Source organism: Eucyclogobius newberryi, unplaced genomic scaffold, assembly GCF_026437365.1.
Source record: "Eucyclogobius newberryi isolate DKJ021-1_F unplaced genomic scaffold, fEucNew1.0.hap1 SCAF_5, whole genome shotgun sequence".
Lineage (NCBI taxonomy): Eukaryota > Metazoa > Chordata > Actinopteri > Gobiiformes > Gobiidae > Eucyclogobius > Eucyclogobius newberryi.
Genome location: NW_027316167.1, coordinates 43,540,914 through 43,557,593, shown reverse-complemented (window position 1 = coordinate 43,557,593; position 16,680 = coordinate 43,540,914). Strand labels below are relative to the sequence as shown.

At 48.5% G+C, this 16,680-nt stretch overlaps 1 protein-coding gene across 2 annotated transcripts in view; it reads right to left on the bottom strand.

Moving 5' to 3' along the window:
- LOC140381090 (lactadherin-like) overlaps positions 1-16,680 on the bottom strand; it is a 97,246-nt gene that overhangs the window by 60,320 nt on the left and 20,246 nt on the right. For both annotated transcript variants that reach the window (XM_072465114.1, XM_072465113.1), the window contains exons 4-7: positions 15,446-15,559; positions 14,354-14,535; positions 8,455-8,610; positions 7,347-7,491 (exon numbers count right to left, since the gene is read on the bottom strand). In XM_072465114.1, the coding sequence (XP_072321215.1) occupies positions 7,347-7,491; positions 8,455-8,610; positions 14,354-14,535; positions 15,446-15,559 (597 nt within the window). The remainder of the gene's footprint in view (positions 1-7,346; positions 7,492-8,454; positions 8,611-14,353; positions 14,536-15,445; positions 15,560-16,680) is intronic.

Below are 16,680 nucleotides of genomic sequence, written 5' to 3'. Positions count from 1 at the left end.
ATCACGTCAACACGTCAGCACGTCAACAACACGTCAGCACGTCAACAGCACGTCAACAACACGTCAGCACGTCAACACATCAGTACGTCAGCTCGTCAACAAGTCAACAACACGTCAACAACACGTCAGCATGTCAACAACACGTCAGCACGTCAACAAGTCAGCACGTCAACAACACGTCAGCAAATAAACACGTCAGCACGTCAACAACACGTCATAATGTCAACACGTCAGCACGTCAACAACACGTCAGCACGTCAACAACACATCAGCACATCAACACGTCAGCATGTCAACAACACGTCAGCACGTCAACAAGTCAGCACGTCAACAACACGTCAGCAAGTCAACACGTCAACACATCAACACGTCAGCACGTCAACAACATGTCAGCACGTCAACAACACGTCAGCACGTCAACAAGTCAGCATGTCAACACGTCAGCACGTCAACAACACATCATCACATCAGCACGTCAACAACACGTCAGCACGTCAACAACACGTCAGCACGTCAACACGTCAGCACGTCAACAACACGTCAGCACGTCAACACGTCAGCACGTCAACAACACGTCAGCACGTCAACACAACAGCACGTCAGCTCGACAACAAGTCAACAACACGTCAACAACACGTCAACAACACTTCAGCAAGTCAACAACACGTCAACAGATCAGCACATCAACACGTCAGCACGTCAACAACGCGTCAACACATCAGCACGTCAACAACACATCAGCACGTCAACAACACGTCAGCACGTCAACACGTCAGCACGTCAACAACACGTCAGCACGTCAACACATCAGCACGTCAACAATACGTTAGCACGTCAACACATCAGCACGTCAACACATCAGCACGTCAACAACACGTCAGCACGTCAACAACACGTCAGCAGGTCAACACGTCAGCACGTCAACAACACATTAGCACGTCAACACGTCAGCACGTCAACAACACGTCAGCACGTCAACACGTCAGCACGTCAACAACACGTCAGCACGTCAACAACACATCAGCACGTCAACAACACGTCAGCACGTCAACACATCAGCACGTCAACAACACGTCAGCACGTCAACAACACGTCAGCACGTCAACACGTCAGCACGTCAACAACACGTCAGCACGTCAACACAACAGCACGTCAGCTCGTCAACAAGTCAACAACACGTCAACAACACGTCAACAACACTTCAGCAAGTCAACAACACGTCAACAGATCAGCACATCAACACGTCAGCACGTCAACAACGCGTCAACACATCAGCACGTCAACAACACATCAGCACGTCAACAACACGTCAGCACGTCAACAACACGTCAGCACGTCAACAACACGTCAGCACGTCAACACATCAGCACGTCAACAATACGTTAGCACGTCAACACATCAGCACGTCAACACATCAGCACGTCAACAACACGTCAGCACGTCAACAACACGTCAGCAGGTCAACACGTCAGCACGTCAACAACACATTAGCACGTCAACACGTCAGCACGTCAACAACACGTCAGCACGTCAACACGTCAGCACGTCAACAACACGTCAGCACGTCAACAACACATCAGCACGTCAACAACACGTCAGCACGTCAACACATCAGCACGTCAACAACACGTCAGCACGTCAACAACACGTCAGAACGTCAACACATCAGTACGTCAGCTCGTCAACAAGTCAACAACACGTCAACAACACGTCAGCTCGTCAACAAGTCAACAACACGTCAACAACACGTCAGCACGTCAACAACACGTCAGCACGTCAACACGTCAGCACGTCAACAACACGTCAGCACGTCAACACGTCAGCACGTCAACAACACGTCAGAACGTCAACACATCAGTACGTCAGCTCGTCAACAAGTCAACAACACGTCAACAACACGTCAGCACGTCAACACGTCAGCACGTCAACAACACGTCAGCACGTCAACACGTCAGCACATCAACAACACGTCAGCACGTCAACACGTCAGCACGTCAACACATCAGCACGTCAGCTCGTCAACAAGTCAACAACACGTCAACAACACATCAACAAGTCAACATATATTAAATGATCACACGCATGTCATTATTGCAACAAAACATTTGATTATTGATTGATTGTCTTTTGTAATTAAGAAGAATTCAACGTTACATTTATATTAGCAAAATAAATATTTGACTTTGATACATTTACTGCAAATATGAGGACGCCCAAAGGTCATGTCTATATGTATTTAGAACACATTTCCTTTGGTTTGAGGAGAGTTTTCTTTTCTTAGCTGAGCGCCTCCTGCACATGTCAGCACTCACACATGTGGCATTCACCCAAAAACAATATTGCTCTGAAAAATAAAGAATGATGCTCTTGTCCATACTCGTTAAACAACTAATGTCTGCTTTTAGAGCAGTTCCTACATTTGATCATTTGACACACATGCTTTGTCTGATGTCTGTGTAAACATTAGCTTGGTGTTGCATAAAGGCCTTTTCATAATGAGCTGCAGACTGTGAGTCCCGCTGGTCTTACTCTGAAAACAAGGTCGTAAAACACAGGAATGCCTCATGTCAACATGTCATTTTCTACTCTCTGTGGAAGGGTGGTACCACAGGTCTGAAGACCTCCTGTCTGGTACCTGTGCCCAAGACACCGCGCGTCAAAGACTTCAACAGCTTCAGGCCGGTGGCTCTCACGTCCTGATGAAGACACTGAAGCTGGTCCTGGACCACCTCCGCTCCACCGTGAGCTCAGCCATGGACCCGCTGCAGTTTGCATATCGGCCTGGCATCGGAGTGGAGGACGCCGTCATCTCCTGCTGCACCGCTCTCTCTCTCACCTGGAGAAGCCTGGCAGCTCTGTGAGGATCCTGTTCTTTCATCTCTCCAGCGCCTTCAACACCATCAGCTCCAGAGGGACAAGCTGGAGACGGCTGGTGTGGAGTACGACCTGCAGAGTGGATCCTGGACCACCTCACAGACCGACCCCAGTTTGTGAGAGCCCGGGACTGTGTGTCTGACACTCGGACCTGCAGTGTGAGGGACCTGCAGTGTGGGGGACCTGCAGTGTGGGGTACCTGCAGTGTGGGGGACCTGCAGTGTGAGGGACCAGCAGTGTGGGGGACCTGCAGTGTGAGGGACCTGCAGTGTGGGGGACCAGCAGTGTGAGGGACCTGCAGTGTGGGGGCGCCCCAGGGCACTGTCCTTGAGCCCTTTCTCTTCACCCTCTACACTGCAGACTTCAGACACGACACGGACAGCTGTGTCCTGCAGAAGTTCTCTGACTACTCTGCCATAATCGGACTCATCACGGACGACGATGATGTGGAGGACAGAGGACTGGAGCAGGACTTTGTGGAACCACCTCCTCATCAACGCGGGGAAGACCAAGGAGATGGTGCTGGACTTCCACAGAGGCCACTCCCCCCTCACCAGTGAACATCCAGGGATGGGACATTGAGAGAGTGACTCATACAAGGACCTGGTGTTCATCTGCTCCTGACAGGGCCGCTCCTGACAGGGCCACTCCTGAAGACCTTCTCTGACTCTGTGGTGGCATCAGCTCCTGTAGGTGTGGTCTGCTGGAGCAGCAGCATCACAGAGGAGAGGAAGAAGCTGGACAAAGCTCCGTCCTGGGCTGTCCTCTGGACTCTGTGCAGGAGGTGGGGGACAGATGAGTGTCGCCCCCTGCAGGACACTCTGTCCCTTGCAGGACACTCTGTCCACTCTGGAGAGCAGCTTAAGTGACTGATCCACCCTCGCTGTGTGAAGGAGACGTTTCACACGTCTTTCCTTCTGCTGCTGTCAGACTCTACAACAAACACTGCCCTGAACACGTGCAATACTGACTTAACCATGTGCAATAATGTCACATTCATGTGCATATAATTGATGAAAATAGAGTGTTTATTTTCCCATTATTATTAGTATTATCTTGTCTTACTCTAGCTGTTTTTATTTTATTTTATCTTTATTTTTCCCCTTATTAGGAAATGAGAGGTCTATAGGAGTTTTTGTTTATGAGTTTTGTTTATAAGAGTTCTTCTATGTGTGTGTGTTTTAAAGTTCCTATAAGTTATTTGTCATTTTCCTCTGTATCTCCTGCGTTGCAACAATGCAATTTCTCCATATGTGGACAATAAAGGAATATCTTATCTTATCTTATGTCATTTTCTACTCTCTGTGGAAGCTTTAATGACACAGACGACAGCAACATCCACTGCACTGCAACACCAGAGCTCTGACAAGCACAAACCATGATCCTGAGTGAATATGGTGCACATGACTCTCATGGTCTTCGTTTGGTGGTATAATGGTGAATATTTCTTATATAGAAGTCAAGGTTCAGTTTGTGACAAAAAATGTAATTATAAAAATAGAAAATAAAACAAGAATCCCTCTGTCTATAGCAACAATAAGCAACATTCCATCCAAGTGCTATTGCTATGTGATATAATATATATATATAACACATGAGGTAGGCATACCATCATGGAAGGCTTGACTAAGGACCCACACTGGCTGGGGATTGAGTGGGGATTGAATCGGGGTCTGTGTGAATGTCGGGTGACTTACCTACTGAGCTAGCCAGCCCCTACATGGGAGGACACGCCCCTACATGGGAGGACACGCCCCTACATGGGAGGACACGCCCCTACATGGGATGTACCACCGGAACATAACTGAAGTGGCTGATATCACGAAATTCTACCAATGGTTAGAAAGAGCCGGTCTGAAGGACAGAGGCCCTGATCTACCACCAGACAAGACCCAAGGTGTAGGCTGTGCAAAGGGGGCCCTGAGACAAGACCCAAGGTGTAGGCTGTGCAAAGGGGGCCCTGAGACAAGACCCAAGGTGTAGGCTGTGCAAAGGGGGCCCTGAGACAAGACCCAAGGTGTAGGGTGTGCAAAGGGGCCTGAGACAAGACCCAAGGTGTAGGCTGTACAAAGGGGGCCCTGAGACCATCCCACACATAACGGCAGGTGCAGATGCTGCAGGGACAGCACACATGGAGCTCCATCACCAGGAGCTGGCATAGTGTAGGAAACATCTGTGCAGAGTACGGGCTGGAGACCCCAAGGAAAAGATGGGAAACACCTCCAAAGGTGGAGAACGACCGAGCCAAAGTCCTCTGGGACATGGGATGGAAACATCCGGAATAAGGAACATGAGAAACTAGAGAAATCCCAAGGCCTCAGAGAGGAGCTGGAGAAGGTCTGGAGCCTGAAGGTATCGGTGGTGCCCGTAGTGACTGGAGCAGTTGGGGCAGTGACCCCCAAACTGGAGGAATGAGCCCCAAACTGGAGGAATGACCCCCAAACTGGAGGAATGACCCCCAAACTGGAGGAATTACCCCCAAACTGGAGGAATGACTTGAGCACATCCAGGAAAAACATCAGACATCTCAGTCCAGAAAAGTGCAGGCACAGCAAAGATACTGAAGAACCCTCGAGCTCCCAGGGGCCTCTGGTAGAGGAGCCCAGCTTGAAGGAGGATAAACAGAGACCGCCCGTGGAGGGTGAGGAAGAGTTTTATATATAAAAACTCTCACCTCACCTCGTCCCTTTTTCCAAGCTCGGGTCCTCTACCAGAGGCCCCTGGGAGCTTGAGGGCTCTACGCAGTATCTTTGCTGTTCCTGCACTTTTCTGGACCGAGATGTCTGATGTTTATCCTGGATCTGCCCAAGCCACTCCTCCAGTTTGGGGGTCATTCCTCCAGTTTGGGGGTCATTCCTCCAGTTTGGGGGTCACTGCCCCAAGTGCTCCGGTCACTACGGGCACCACCGATACCTTCAGGCTCCAGACCTTCTCCAGCTCCTCTCTGAGGCCTTGGGATTCCTCTAGTTTCTCATGTTCCTTATATATATATATATATATATATATATATATATATATATATATATATATATATATATATATATATATATATATATATTTATTTATTTATTTATTTATTTATTTATTTATTTATTTATTTTTATATTTAGTTATATATATGAGACCAATGGTAAACCACTCGATCAAATGTGCCAAGGAGACGCCCTGTCCCCACTGCAGTTCTGCATAGATCATCACAGACGATGGTGCAGTTTTACACCTCCTCTATCACGTGTGGTAAACTGGAGCAGAGACTACAGCACCCTCTGCTGAGAGACTTTAAAATCTGCAGGACCTGTACGTCTCCAGGGCTCTGGGACGGATCGAAGCAGACCCTTCTCACCTTGGACTATTTGAGCCACTCCCCTCAGGCAGGAGGCCACTCCCCTCAGGCAGGAGGCCACTCCCCTCAGGCAGGAGGCCACTCCCCTCAGGCAGGAGGCCACTCCCCTCAGGCAGGAGGTCAGAACCTCCCACCACAAGAACTGTTTCTTTCCCTCTGACGTTGGACTCACGAACACTTCCTAAACACTAAAGCAGATTTAAATTGTTACTCTTTTTGATTTATATATGTTGTTTTATCATTGTTCATCGTTTTATGTTGCATCGAATCACCAGGACAAGTTCCTACGTTTGTGAATTCTGTTCATTGACAATGAGAATAAACCTTTTTTGATTTGGATTCTGATTCTTCATGATGCTCTTCTTCTCATGGTGTATAAGAAAGTGCATTATTAGGCCCCGTAGCTTATCAGATGCGCTTCTTTTCTGGCCTAAATAGTGTACCCTCTCTAAAGTATAGGGACTCCAGTCCCAATACAAGTTCAGGATCATGGTCTCGAGAAAGCCCTCAAAGTTGTCTCCCTCGTCACTTCCACAAGTGTTTGATTGTTTCTGGCGGATCTGGACTCTTGCTGTTGTTCACTGCCCACAGTATCATCATCTCAGCTCTCAAATATGTGGCTCCGCCTCCGCGGCACACCTGCCGCCTCCTCCGGCCTTCAGGCCCACCACAGCAGCTTCTATTATGTCATAGGAGTTACATGTCACCTAACACGAGTTAGTCCACCCTGTGGGGGCCCGGCAGGTCTGAATCATAGTGGGTGCTTGCTTGTGCAGTCTTCGTCTCGAGAGGCCTCCCTTTAAAAGCCGTGATAGCCATTTTAGCAGCTGTTGCTTGAGAAAGAGTCAGCCAAGATTACAGCTCCCAAAGCATTTACCTTTATCTGCGTAATCTGTGTCCCTCCCAGCCTCTTTTGTGGGTGGAATTGAGATATTTAAGGAAATTGTGGGCGGAGAGGTGTAGCAGAGTGGCTGGAAGTCCTGTTGATTTGTGAAGGTGATTTTTAACAAAAAGGTGAGTGTGAATAACTGAACAGTTTGCTAAAGCTAACAAATGAATCAATTAAATTGATGTCACATAAACTCTTTCGATTGAACATACTGTATTTACATTTTTTTGAGTGTTTTACCATTGAGCTCACAGCCAACCAGCTCCATGCGCAGGGTGCACGCTCGCCGACACACCACAGGAATGATGCGGATGTACTGGGCCACGATGGGCGGGTCAAACATGTTGGTTTTGGTGCTGTCATTGTCCACGTTGCCCACAAACACCTTTAAAAGACACAGCGTAAGTACAGCCTCACGCATACAGTCTTGAATGTCTACAGTCTACCGTGAAGTTTGGACTATAAGCCGCTACTTTTTAACACGCTTTGAACCCTGCGGCTCATTTATAGATTTTCACGGGCTTACGGCCTCCAGGGGCGCACTAGCGGGAAGCGATTTCTCTCTCTTGCTCACTTGTTAAGTACAAACGCAAGAGCCAGAGATGGACGAAGACGGAGAAACGAGTCTAATGAGAAACTGAATTTAGACATGTCTAAACACAAAGATACACACAGGAGCGCGGTGGTCAGCATTTTATCCCCCACCCCAACCCTTCCCGAAAGGAGAATTTCTTGGGCCGCCCCAACCCAAAAGACACACATCACTACTGTGCACCAGCTTTCTGTGTAAATATCTCATGTTGTGACGTAGACACCTGTGGCTTCTAGAGTGGCCTGGAGGAGAATTCAATGATGAAAGTTATCAGCACAGAAGACATGCAAATTCAGGACCACAGAGCGCCGTGCATCTTCATCTTAAAGCCACTAACCACTCTTTTGAGGACAATGAGGTGAAGATTCTGAGCAGGAGAAAAGATGGTTTGAAAGAGGAGTTAAAGAGTAAACTTGTGTGTCTTTGAACAGGAATGTGGTTCAGCCTACCGGTCATATTCAATAGTGTGCTGAAGCCATAGGTCGGGAGACGCCCAGGCCTGATGCAAACCAGTTACTCCCTAACCCTAACCCTTGATGATGGACCATCATAAAGAGTCCCAATATTTTTAATTATTAAGTTGCCTATTTGAAATTTATTCAGAACTTTAAATAAATAAGGCCAGCCACAGAATCAAAAGCTTCATTATTGAAATACTACTGAAGAAATGCAATATCATTTTTGGTCAAAAGTTTGACCTCTATGTAATACCAAACATAATGGATTGAACATGTTGCACATGGTGCAGAGTCTGACCTTGTCCCTCCTCTGGCCCTCTGCCTTGTACACGCTGTAGCTTTGACCATCAACGCTGCTGGACATCTTGTAGGCCTTGATGTACTCTGCGGCGCCCATGCGGCTGGCGCCCTGCGTGATGATGCCAGTGAGCCTCATCGTCTTCTGCAGGTCAATCTGCCAAACAAGATTCAACACTGTCACGGAACACGCTAAAGTCGACAACATTAGGGACGCACACATATGTGAGTGTCACCATCAGCCACAGAAAGGATTTATGATTATTAAGTGTTTCCTCGTGATTAGTTTTAGCTGGAGACACAAAACACGACGAGACTTTCAATCTCGGACTGCGGACCAGTTACAACTAGACTCTAGTCCAGCGCCTGTTCTGGTTGGCCAGGGGTCACATGACACAGATGAAACAATGAAAAGTCAGGAAACACAACAGTCTAAAGCATTCATATTGCACTGTATAATGGACCTCAGACCAGTCGAGTGTCATTGTTCCTCACAGATCTTCAGTGTGTCATTGTTCCTCACACAGATCTTCAGTGTGTCATTGTTCCTCACACAGATCTTCAGTGTGTCATTGTTCCTCACAAAGATCTTCAGTGTGTCATTGTTCCTCACAGATCTTCAGTGTGTCATTGTTCCTCACACAGATCTTCAGTGTGTCATTGTTCCTCACAGATCTTCAGTGTGTCATTGTTCCTCACACAGATCTTCAGTGTGTCATTGTTCCTCACACAGATCTTCAGTGTGTCATTGTTCCTCACACAGATCTTCAGTGTGTCATTGTTCCTCACACAGATCTTCAGTGTGTCATTGTTCCTCACAGATCTTCAGTGTCATTGTTCCTCTCACAGATCTTCAGTGTGTCATTGTTCCTCACAGATCTTCAGTGTCATTGTTCCTCACACAGATCTTCAGTGTGTCATTGTTCCTCACACAGATCTTCAGTGTGTCATTGTTCCTCACAGATCTTCAGTGTGTCATTGTTCCTCTCACAGATCTTCAGTGTCATTGTTCCTCACACAGATCTTCAGTGTGTCATTGTTCCTCACACAGATCTTCAGTGTGTCATTGTTCCTCACAGATCTTCAGAGTGTCATTGTTCCTCACACAGATCTTCAGTGTGTCATTGTTTCTCACACAGATCTTCAGTGTGTCATTGTTCCTCACAGATCTTCAGAGTGTCATTGTTCCTCACACAGATCTTCAGTGTGTCATTGTTCCTCACAGATCTTCAGAGTGTCATTGTTCCTCACACAGATCTTCAGTGTCATTGTTCCTCACACAGATCTTCAGTGTGTCATTGTTCCTCTAACAGATCTTCAGTGTCATTGTTCCTCACACAGATCTTCAGTGTGTCATTGTTTCTCACACAGATCTTCAGTGTGTCATTGTTTCTCACACAGATCTTCAGTGTGTCATTGTTCCTCTAACAGATCTTCAGTGTCATTGTTCCTCACACAGATCTTCAGTGTGTCATTGTTTCTCACACAGATCTTCAGTGTGTCATTGTTCCTCACAGATCTTCAGTGTGTCATTGTTCCTCACAGGGTTCAGATCTGTAGTACATTAGTTACTTCTTCTCTACAGAGGTTTTCTCTGCTTGTTGTCAATGATTTGACTCTTTTCAAACTCACTGACATCTTTTCCATGTCCACAGGATGTGTCTTTCCACATAGTTGTCAGTGTCACTGACAGTCGGGTTTAAACACTGAAAGATCATCACCAGCAGCAGTAGAATCTAGGCAGAGAATTTATTTTGACATGCTGCGTATGTTATCGTTCAATCCAAAGACTCTGAAAAAGCACCATATGTCTCCTTTAACCCTCTCCTTTAACCCTCTCCTTTAACACTTTCCTTTAACCCTCTCCTTTAACCCACTCCTTTAACACTCTTCTTTAACCCTCTCCTTTAACACTCTCCTTTAACACTTTCCTTTAACCCTCTCCTTTAACCCTCTCCTTTAACCCTCTCCTTTAACACTCTCCTTTAACCCTCTCCTTTAACACTCTCCTTTAACACTTTCCTTTAACCCTCTCCTTTAACCCTCTCCTTTAACCCTCTCCTTTAACACTCTCCTTTAACACTCTTCTTTAACACTCTTCTTTAACACTCTCCTTTAACCCTCTCCTTTAACCCTCTCCTTTAACCCTCTCCTTTAACACTCTCCTTTAACCCTCTCCTTTAACCCTCTCCTTTAACCCTCTCTTTAACCCTCTCCTTTAACCCTCTCTTTAACACTCTCCTTTAACCCTCTCTTTAACACTCTCCTTTAACACTCTCCTTTAACCCTCTCCTTTAACCCTCTCCTTTAACACTCTCCTTTAACCCTCTCCTTTAACCCTCTCCTTTAACACTCTTCTTTAACCCTCTCCTTTAACACTCTCCTTTAACACTTTCCTTTAACCCTCTCCTTTAACCCTCTCCTTTAACCCTCTCTTTAACCCTCTCCTTTAACACTCTCATTTAACCCTCTCTTTAACCCTCTCTTTTAAGACTATCTTTAACCCTCTCCTTTAACATTCTCCTTTAACCCTCTCCTTTAACCCTCTCTTTAACCCTCTCTTTAACCCTCTCCTTTAACCCTCTCTTTAACACTCTCCTTTAACCCTCTCTTTAACCCTCTCTTAAACCCTCTCCTTTAACACTCTCCTTTAACCCTCTCCTTTAACCCTCTTCTCCTTTAACCCTCTCTTAAACCCTCTCCTTTAACACTCTCCTTTAACCTTCTCTTTAACCCTCTCCTTTAACACTCTCCTTTAACACTCTCCTTTAACCCTCTTCTCCTTTAACCCTCTCTTAAACCCTCTCCTTTAACACTCTCCTTTAACACTTTCCTTTAACCCTCTCCTTTAACCCTCTCCTTTAACCCTCTCCTTTAACCCTCTCCTTTAACACTCTCCTTTAACCCTCTCCTTTAACCCTCTCCTTTAACCCTCTCTTTAACCCTCTCCTTTAACGCTCTCCTTTAACACTTTCCTTTAACCCTCTCCTTTAACCCTCTCTTTAACCCTCTCCTTTAACCCTCTCCTTTAACCCTCTCCTTTAACCCTCTCCTTTAACACTCTTCTTTAACACTCTCCTTTAACCCTCTCCTTTAACCCTCTCCTTTAACCCTCTCCTTTAACCCTCTCCTTTAACACTCTTCTTTAACCCTCTCCTTTAACCCTCTCCTTTAACCCTCTCCTTTAACCCTCTCTTTAACCCTCTCCTTTAACCCTCTCCTTTAACACTCTTCTTTAACACTCTCCTTTAACCCTCTCCTTTAACCCTCTCTTTAACGCTCTCCTTTAACGCTCTCCTTTAACACTTTCCTTTAACCCTCTCCTTTAACCCTCTCCTTTAACCCTCTCCTTTAACCCTCTCCTTTAACCCTCTCCTTTAACCCTCTCTTTAACACTCTCCTTTAACACTCTCCTTTAACCCTCTCCTTTAACCCTCTCTTAAACCCTCTCCTTTAACACTCTCCTTTAACCCTCTCTTTAACACTCTCCTTTAACCCTCTCCTTTAACCCTCTTTTTAACCCTCTCCTTTAACACTCTCCTTTAACCCTCTCCTTTAACCCTCTCCTTTAACCCTCTCTTTAACCCTCTCCTTTAACCCTCTTTTTAACCCTCTCCTTTAACACTCTCCTTTAACCCTCTCCTTTAACCCTCTCTTTAACCCTCTCCTTTAACCATCTCCTTTAACCCTCTCCTTTAACCCTCTCTTTAACCCTCTCCTTTAACCCTCTCCTTTAACCATCTCCTTTAACCCTCTCTTTAACCCTCTCCTTTAACCCTCTCTTTAACACTCTCCTTTAACCCTCTCTTTAACCCTCTCCTTTAACACTCTCCTTTAACCCTCTCCTTTAACCCTCTCCTTTAACACTCTCCTTTAACCCTCTCCTTTAACACTCTCCTTTAACCCTCTCCTTTAACACTCTCCTTTAACACTCTCCTTTAACACTCTCCTTTAACCCTCTCCTTTAACCCTCTCCTTTAACCCTCTCCTTTAACACTCTCCTTTAACCCTCTCCTTTAACACTCTTTTTAACCCTCTCCTTTAACACTCTCCTTTAACCCTCTCCTTTAACACTCTCCTTTAACACTCTCCTTTAACACTCTCCTTTAACCCTCTCCTTTAACACTCTCCTTTAACCCTCTCCTTTAACACTCTTTTTAACCCTCTCCTTTAACCCTCTCCTTTAACACTCTCCTTTAACCCTCTCCTTTAACACTCTCCTTTAACACTCTCCTTTAACCCTCTCCTTTAACCCTCTCCTTTAACACTCTCCTTTAACCCTCTCCTTTAACCCTCTCCTTTAACACTCTCCTTTAACCCTCTCCTTTAACCCTCTCCTTTAACACTCTCCTTTAACCCTCTCCTTTAACCCTCTCCTTTAACCCTCTCCTTTAACACTCTCCTTTAACACTCTCCTTTAACCCTCTCCTTTAACACTCTCCTTTAACACTCTCCTTTAACCCTCTCCTTTAACCATCTCCTTTAACCCTCTCTTTAACCCTCTCCTTTAACCCTCTCTTTAACACTCTCCTTTAACCCTCTCTTTAACCCTCTCCTTTAACACTCTCCTTTAACCCTCTCCTTTAACCCTCTCCTTTAACACTCTCCTTTAACCCTCTCCTTTAACACTCTCCTTTAACCCTCTCCTTTAACACTCTCCTTTAACACTCTCCTTTAACACTCTCCTTTAACCCTCTCCTTTAACCCTCTCCTTTAACCCTCTCCTTTAACACTCTCCTTTAACCCTCTCCTTTAACACTCTTTTTAACCCTCTCCTTTAACACTCTCCTTTAACCCTCTCCTTTAACACTCTCCTTTAACACTCTCCTTTAACACTCTCCTTTAACCCTCTCTTTAACCCTCTCCTTTAACACTCTCCTTTAACCCTCTCCTTTAACCCTCTCCTTTAACACTCTCCTTTAACCCTCTCCTTTAACACTCTCCTTTAACCCTCTCCTTTAACACTCTCCTTTAACACTCTCCTTTAACACTCTCCTTTAACCCTCTCCTTTAACCCTCTCCTTTAACCCTCTCCTTTAACACTCTCCTTTAACCCTCTCCTTTAACACTCTTTTTAACCCTCTCCTTTAACACTCTCCTTTAACACTCTCCTTTAACCCTCTCTTTAACCCTCTCCTTTAACACTCTCCTTTAACCCTCTCCTTTAACCCTCTCCTTTAACACTCTCCTTTAACCCTCTCCTTTAACACTCTCCTTTAACCCTCTCCTTTAACACTCTCCTTTAACACTCTCCTTTAACACTCTCCTTTAACCCTCTCCTTTAACCCTCTCCTTTAACCCTCTCCTTTAACCCTCTCTTTAACCCTCTCCTTTAACCCTCTCTTTAACACTCTCCTTTAACCCTCTCTTTAACCCTCTCCTTTAACACTCTCCTTTAACCCTCTCCTTTAACCCTCTCCTTTAACACTCTCCTTTAACCCTCTCCTTTAACACTCTCCTTTAACCCTCTCCTTTAACACTCTCCTTTAACACTCTCCTTTAACACTCTCCTTTAACCCTCTCCTTTAACCCTCTCCTTTAACCCTCTCCTTTAACACTCTCCTTTAACCCTCTCCTTTAACACTCTCCTTTAACACTCTCCTTTAACACTCTCCTTTAACCCTCTCCTTTAACACTCTCCTTTAACCCTCTCCTTTAACACTCTCCTTTAACCCTCTCCTTTAACCCTCTCCTATGATTTTAGAGCAGGTTTGAACTATGACCTGCTTTGATCTTTGACCTCATCGGGCGGTGAAGCCCCTGAGTGACAGGTGAAGCCCCTGAGTGACAGGTGAAGCCCCTGAGTGACAGGTGAAGCCCCTGAGTGACAGGTGAAGCCCCTGAGTGACAGGTGAAACCCCTGAGTGACAGGTGAAACCCCTGAGTGACAGGTGTGGCACCTGGATCCAGGGGTTGCGGTCGTGGGCGGCGGAGGTCCAGGCGTTGACGATGCCCTGGTTGTTGAGCCGGGCCAGGTCCGGGCCCCAGTGCTGAAGACCCAGAATGCCATAGTGCACGGAGGAGGCGGAGATCTGAGACTGGATGATGGCTCCGCCCTCCATGCCCAGCAGAGAGATGCAGCCTGCACACAACACCACTCAGCTCACAGTCCAACAGTCTACAGCGGGACAGGACGGGACGGGACAGGACGGGACAGGACGGGACAGGACAGGACGGGACAGGACGGGACAGGACAGGACAGGACGGGACGGGACAGGACGGGACGGGACAGGACGGGACAGGACAGGACGGGACAGGGCGAGACAGGACAGGACGGGACAGGACGGGACAGGACAGGACAGGACGGGACGGGACGGGACAGGACGGGACGGGACAGGACGGGACAGGACAGGACGGGACAGGGCGAGACAGGATGGGACAGGACGGGACAGGACAGGACGGGACGGGACAGGACGGGACAGGACAGGACGGGACAGGGCGAGACAGGATGGGACAGGACGGGACAGGACAGGACGGGACAGGGCGAGACAGGATGGGACAGGATGGGACAGGACAGGACAGGACAGGGCGATACAGGACGGGACAGGATGGGACAGGATGGGACAGGACGGGACAGGACAGGACGGGACAGGGCGAGACAGGATGGGACAGGATGGGACAGGACAGGACAGGACAGGGCGATACAGGACGGGACAGGACGGGACAGGACGGGACGAGACAGGACGGGATGGGACAGCACGGGACAGGACGGGACAGGACAGGGCGAGACAGGACGGGACAGGACGGGACGGGACGGGACAGGACGGGACAGAACAGAACGGGACGGGACAGGACAGGACAGGACGGGACAGGACAGGGCGGGTCAGGACAGGGCGGGTCAGGACAGGACGGGACAGGACGGGACAGGACGGGATAGGACGGGACAGGACAGGGCGAGACGGGACAGAACGGGAAAGGACGGGACGGGACAGGACGGGAAAGGACGGGACAGGACAGGGCGGGTCAGGACAGGACGGGAAGGGCACACGTACGGAGCTGGCACTGCTTGCCCACATAGGGGGACGAGCACTGGCAGGTGTAGTCGCCATCCAGGTCCCTGCAGCGTCCCCCGTTCTTACACGGCTGGTCAGCGCAGTCGTTCACATCTGGACAAAACAACACGTTTGAAAAGCCTTTTGGTCTCATTACACAGCTGAGGACAAGCAGGTCAAACGCAGGTCGAACAGAGGTCAAACACAGGTCAAACTGAGGTCAAACGCAGGTCAAACGCAGGTCAACGCAGGTGCGCGTGCGTGCGTGTGTGTGTGTGTCACTGTCTCCTCCCCCCAGAATCCTACAAAAGAGAAATTGTAATTCTACTGTCAAACCCTTTCTTAAATGTTCTCCTCAGACAGTTACAGGTTCAGTTCTCATGGAGCTTGTTGTAGTTTTACAGAACTGACAAAGCCTCCAAACAAAACCAAGGGTTATATTTTTTCTTCCAAGTCCAAATTAAGGTGGTGATGTGTGAGTGGAGCTGTAAAAACACTGCAGTAGGCGCAGGGAGGCGGGACACTCTCACATGCAAATACAGGCTCAGATTGTGAGGCGCATTTGTTGAAAAGATGTGGGTCTGAGCGGATGCTGCTGCTGCATGCTAATGCTAACTCCATAATGAGCCAAAGAAACCAGAGCACAGCCACAAAAGATCTTTTCATTCCAGAGCGAGGCTGAATACGCTGCCTCACCCGCCGCTGCCTCACCCGCCGCTGCCTCACCCGCCGCTGCCTCACCTGCCGCCTCACCCACTGCTGCTTCACCCGCCGCCTCACCCGCCGCCTCACCCGCCGCTGCCTCATCCGCCGCCTCACCCGCCGCCTCACCCGCCACTGCCTCACCCGCCGCCTCACCCGCCGCTGCCTCACCCGCCACTGCCTCACCCGCCGCTGCCTCACCCGCCGCTGCCTCACCCGCCGCCTCACCCGCCGCTGCCTCACCCGCCGCCTCACCCGCCGCTGCCTCACCCGCCGCTGCCTCACCCGCCGCCTCACCCGCCGCTGCCTCACCCGCCACTGCCTCACCCGCCGCTGCCTCACCCGCCGCTGCCTCACCCGCCGCCTCACCCGCCGCTGCCTCACCCGCCACTGCCTCACCCGCCGCTGCCTCACCCGCCACTGCCTCACCCGCCGCCTCACCCGCCGCCTCACCCGCCGCCTCACCCGCCGCTGCCTCATCCGCCGCTGCCTCACCCGCTGCCTCACCCGCTGCCTCACCCGCCGCTGCCTCA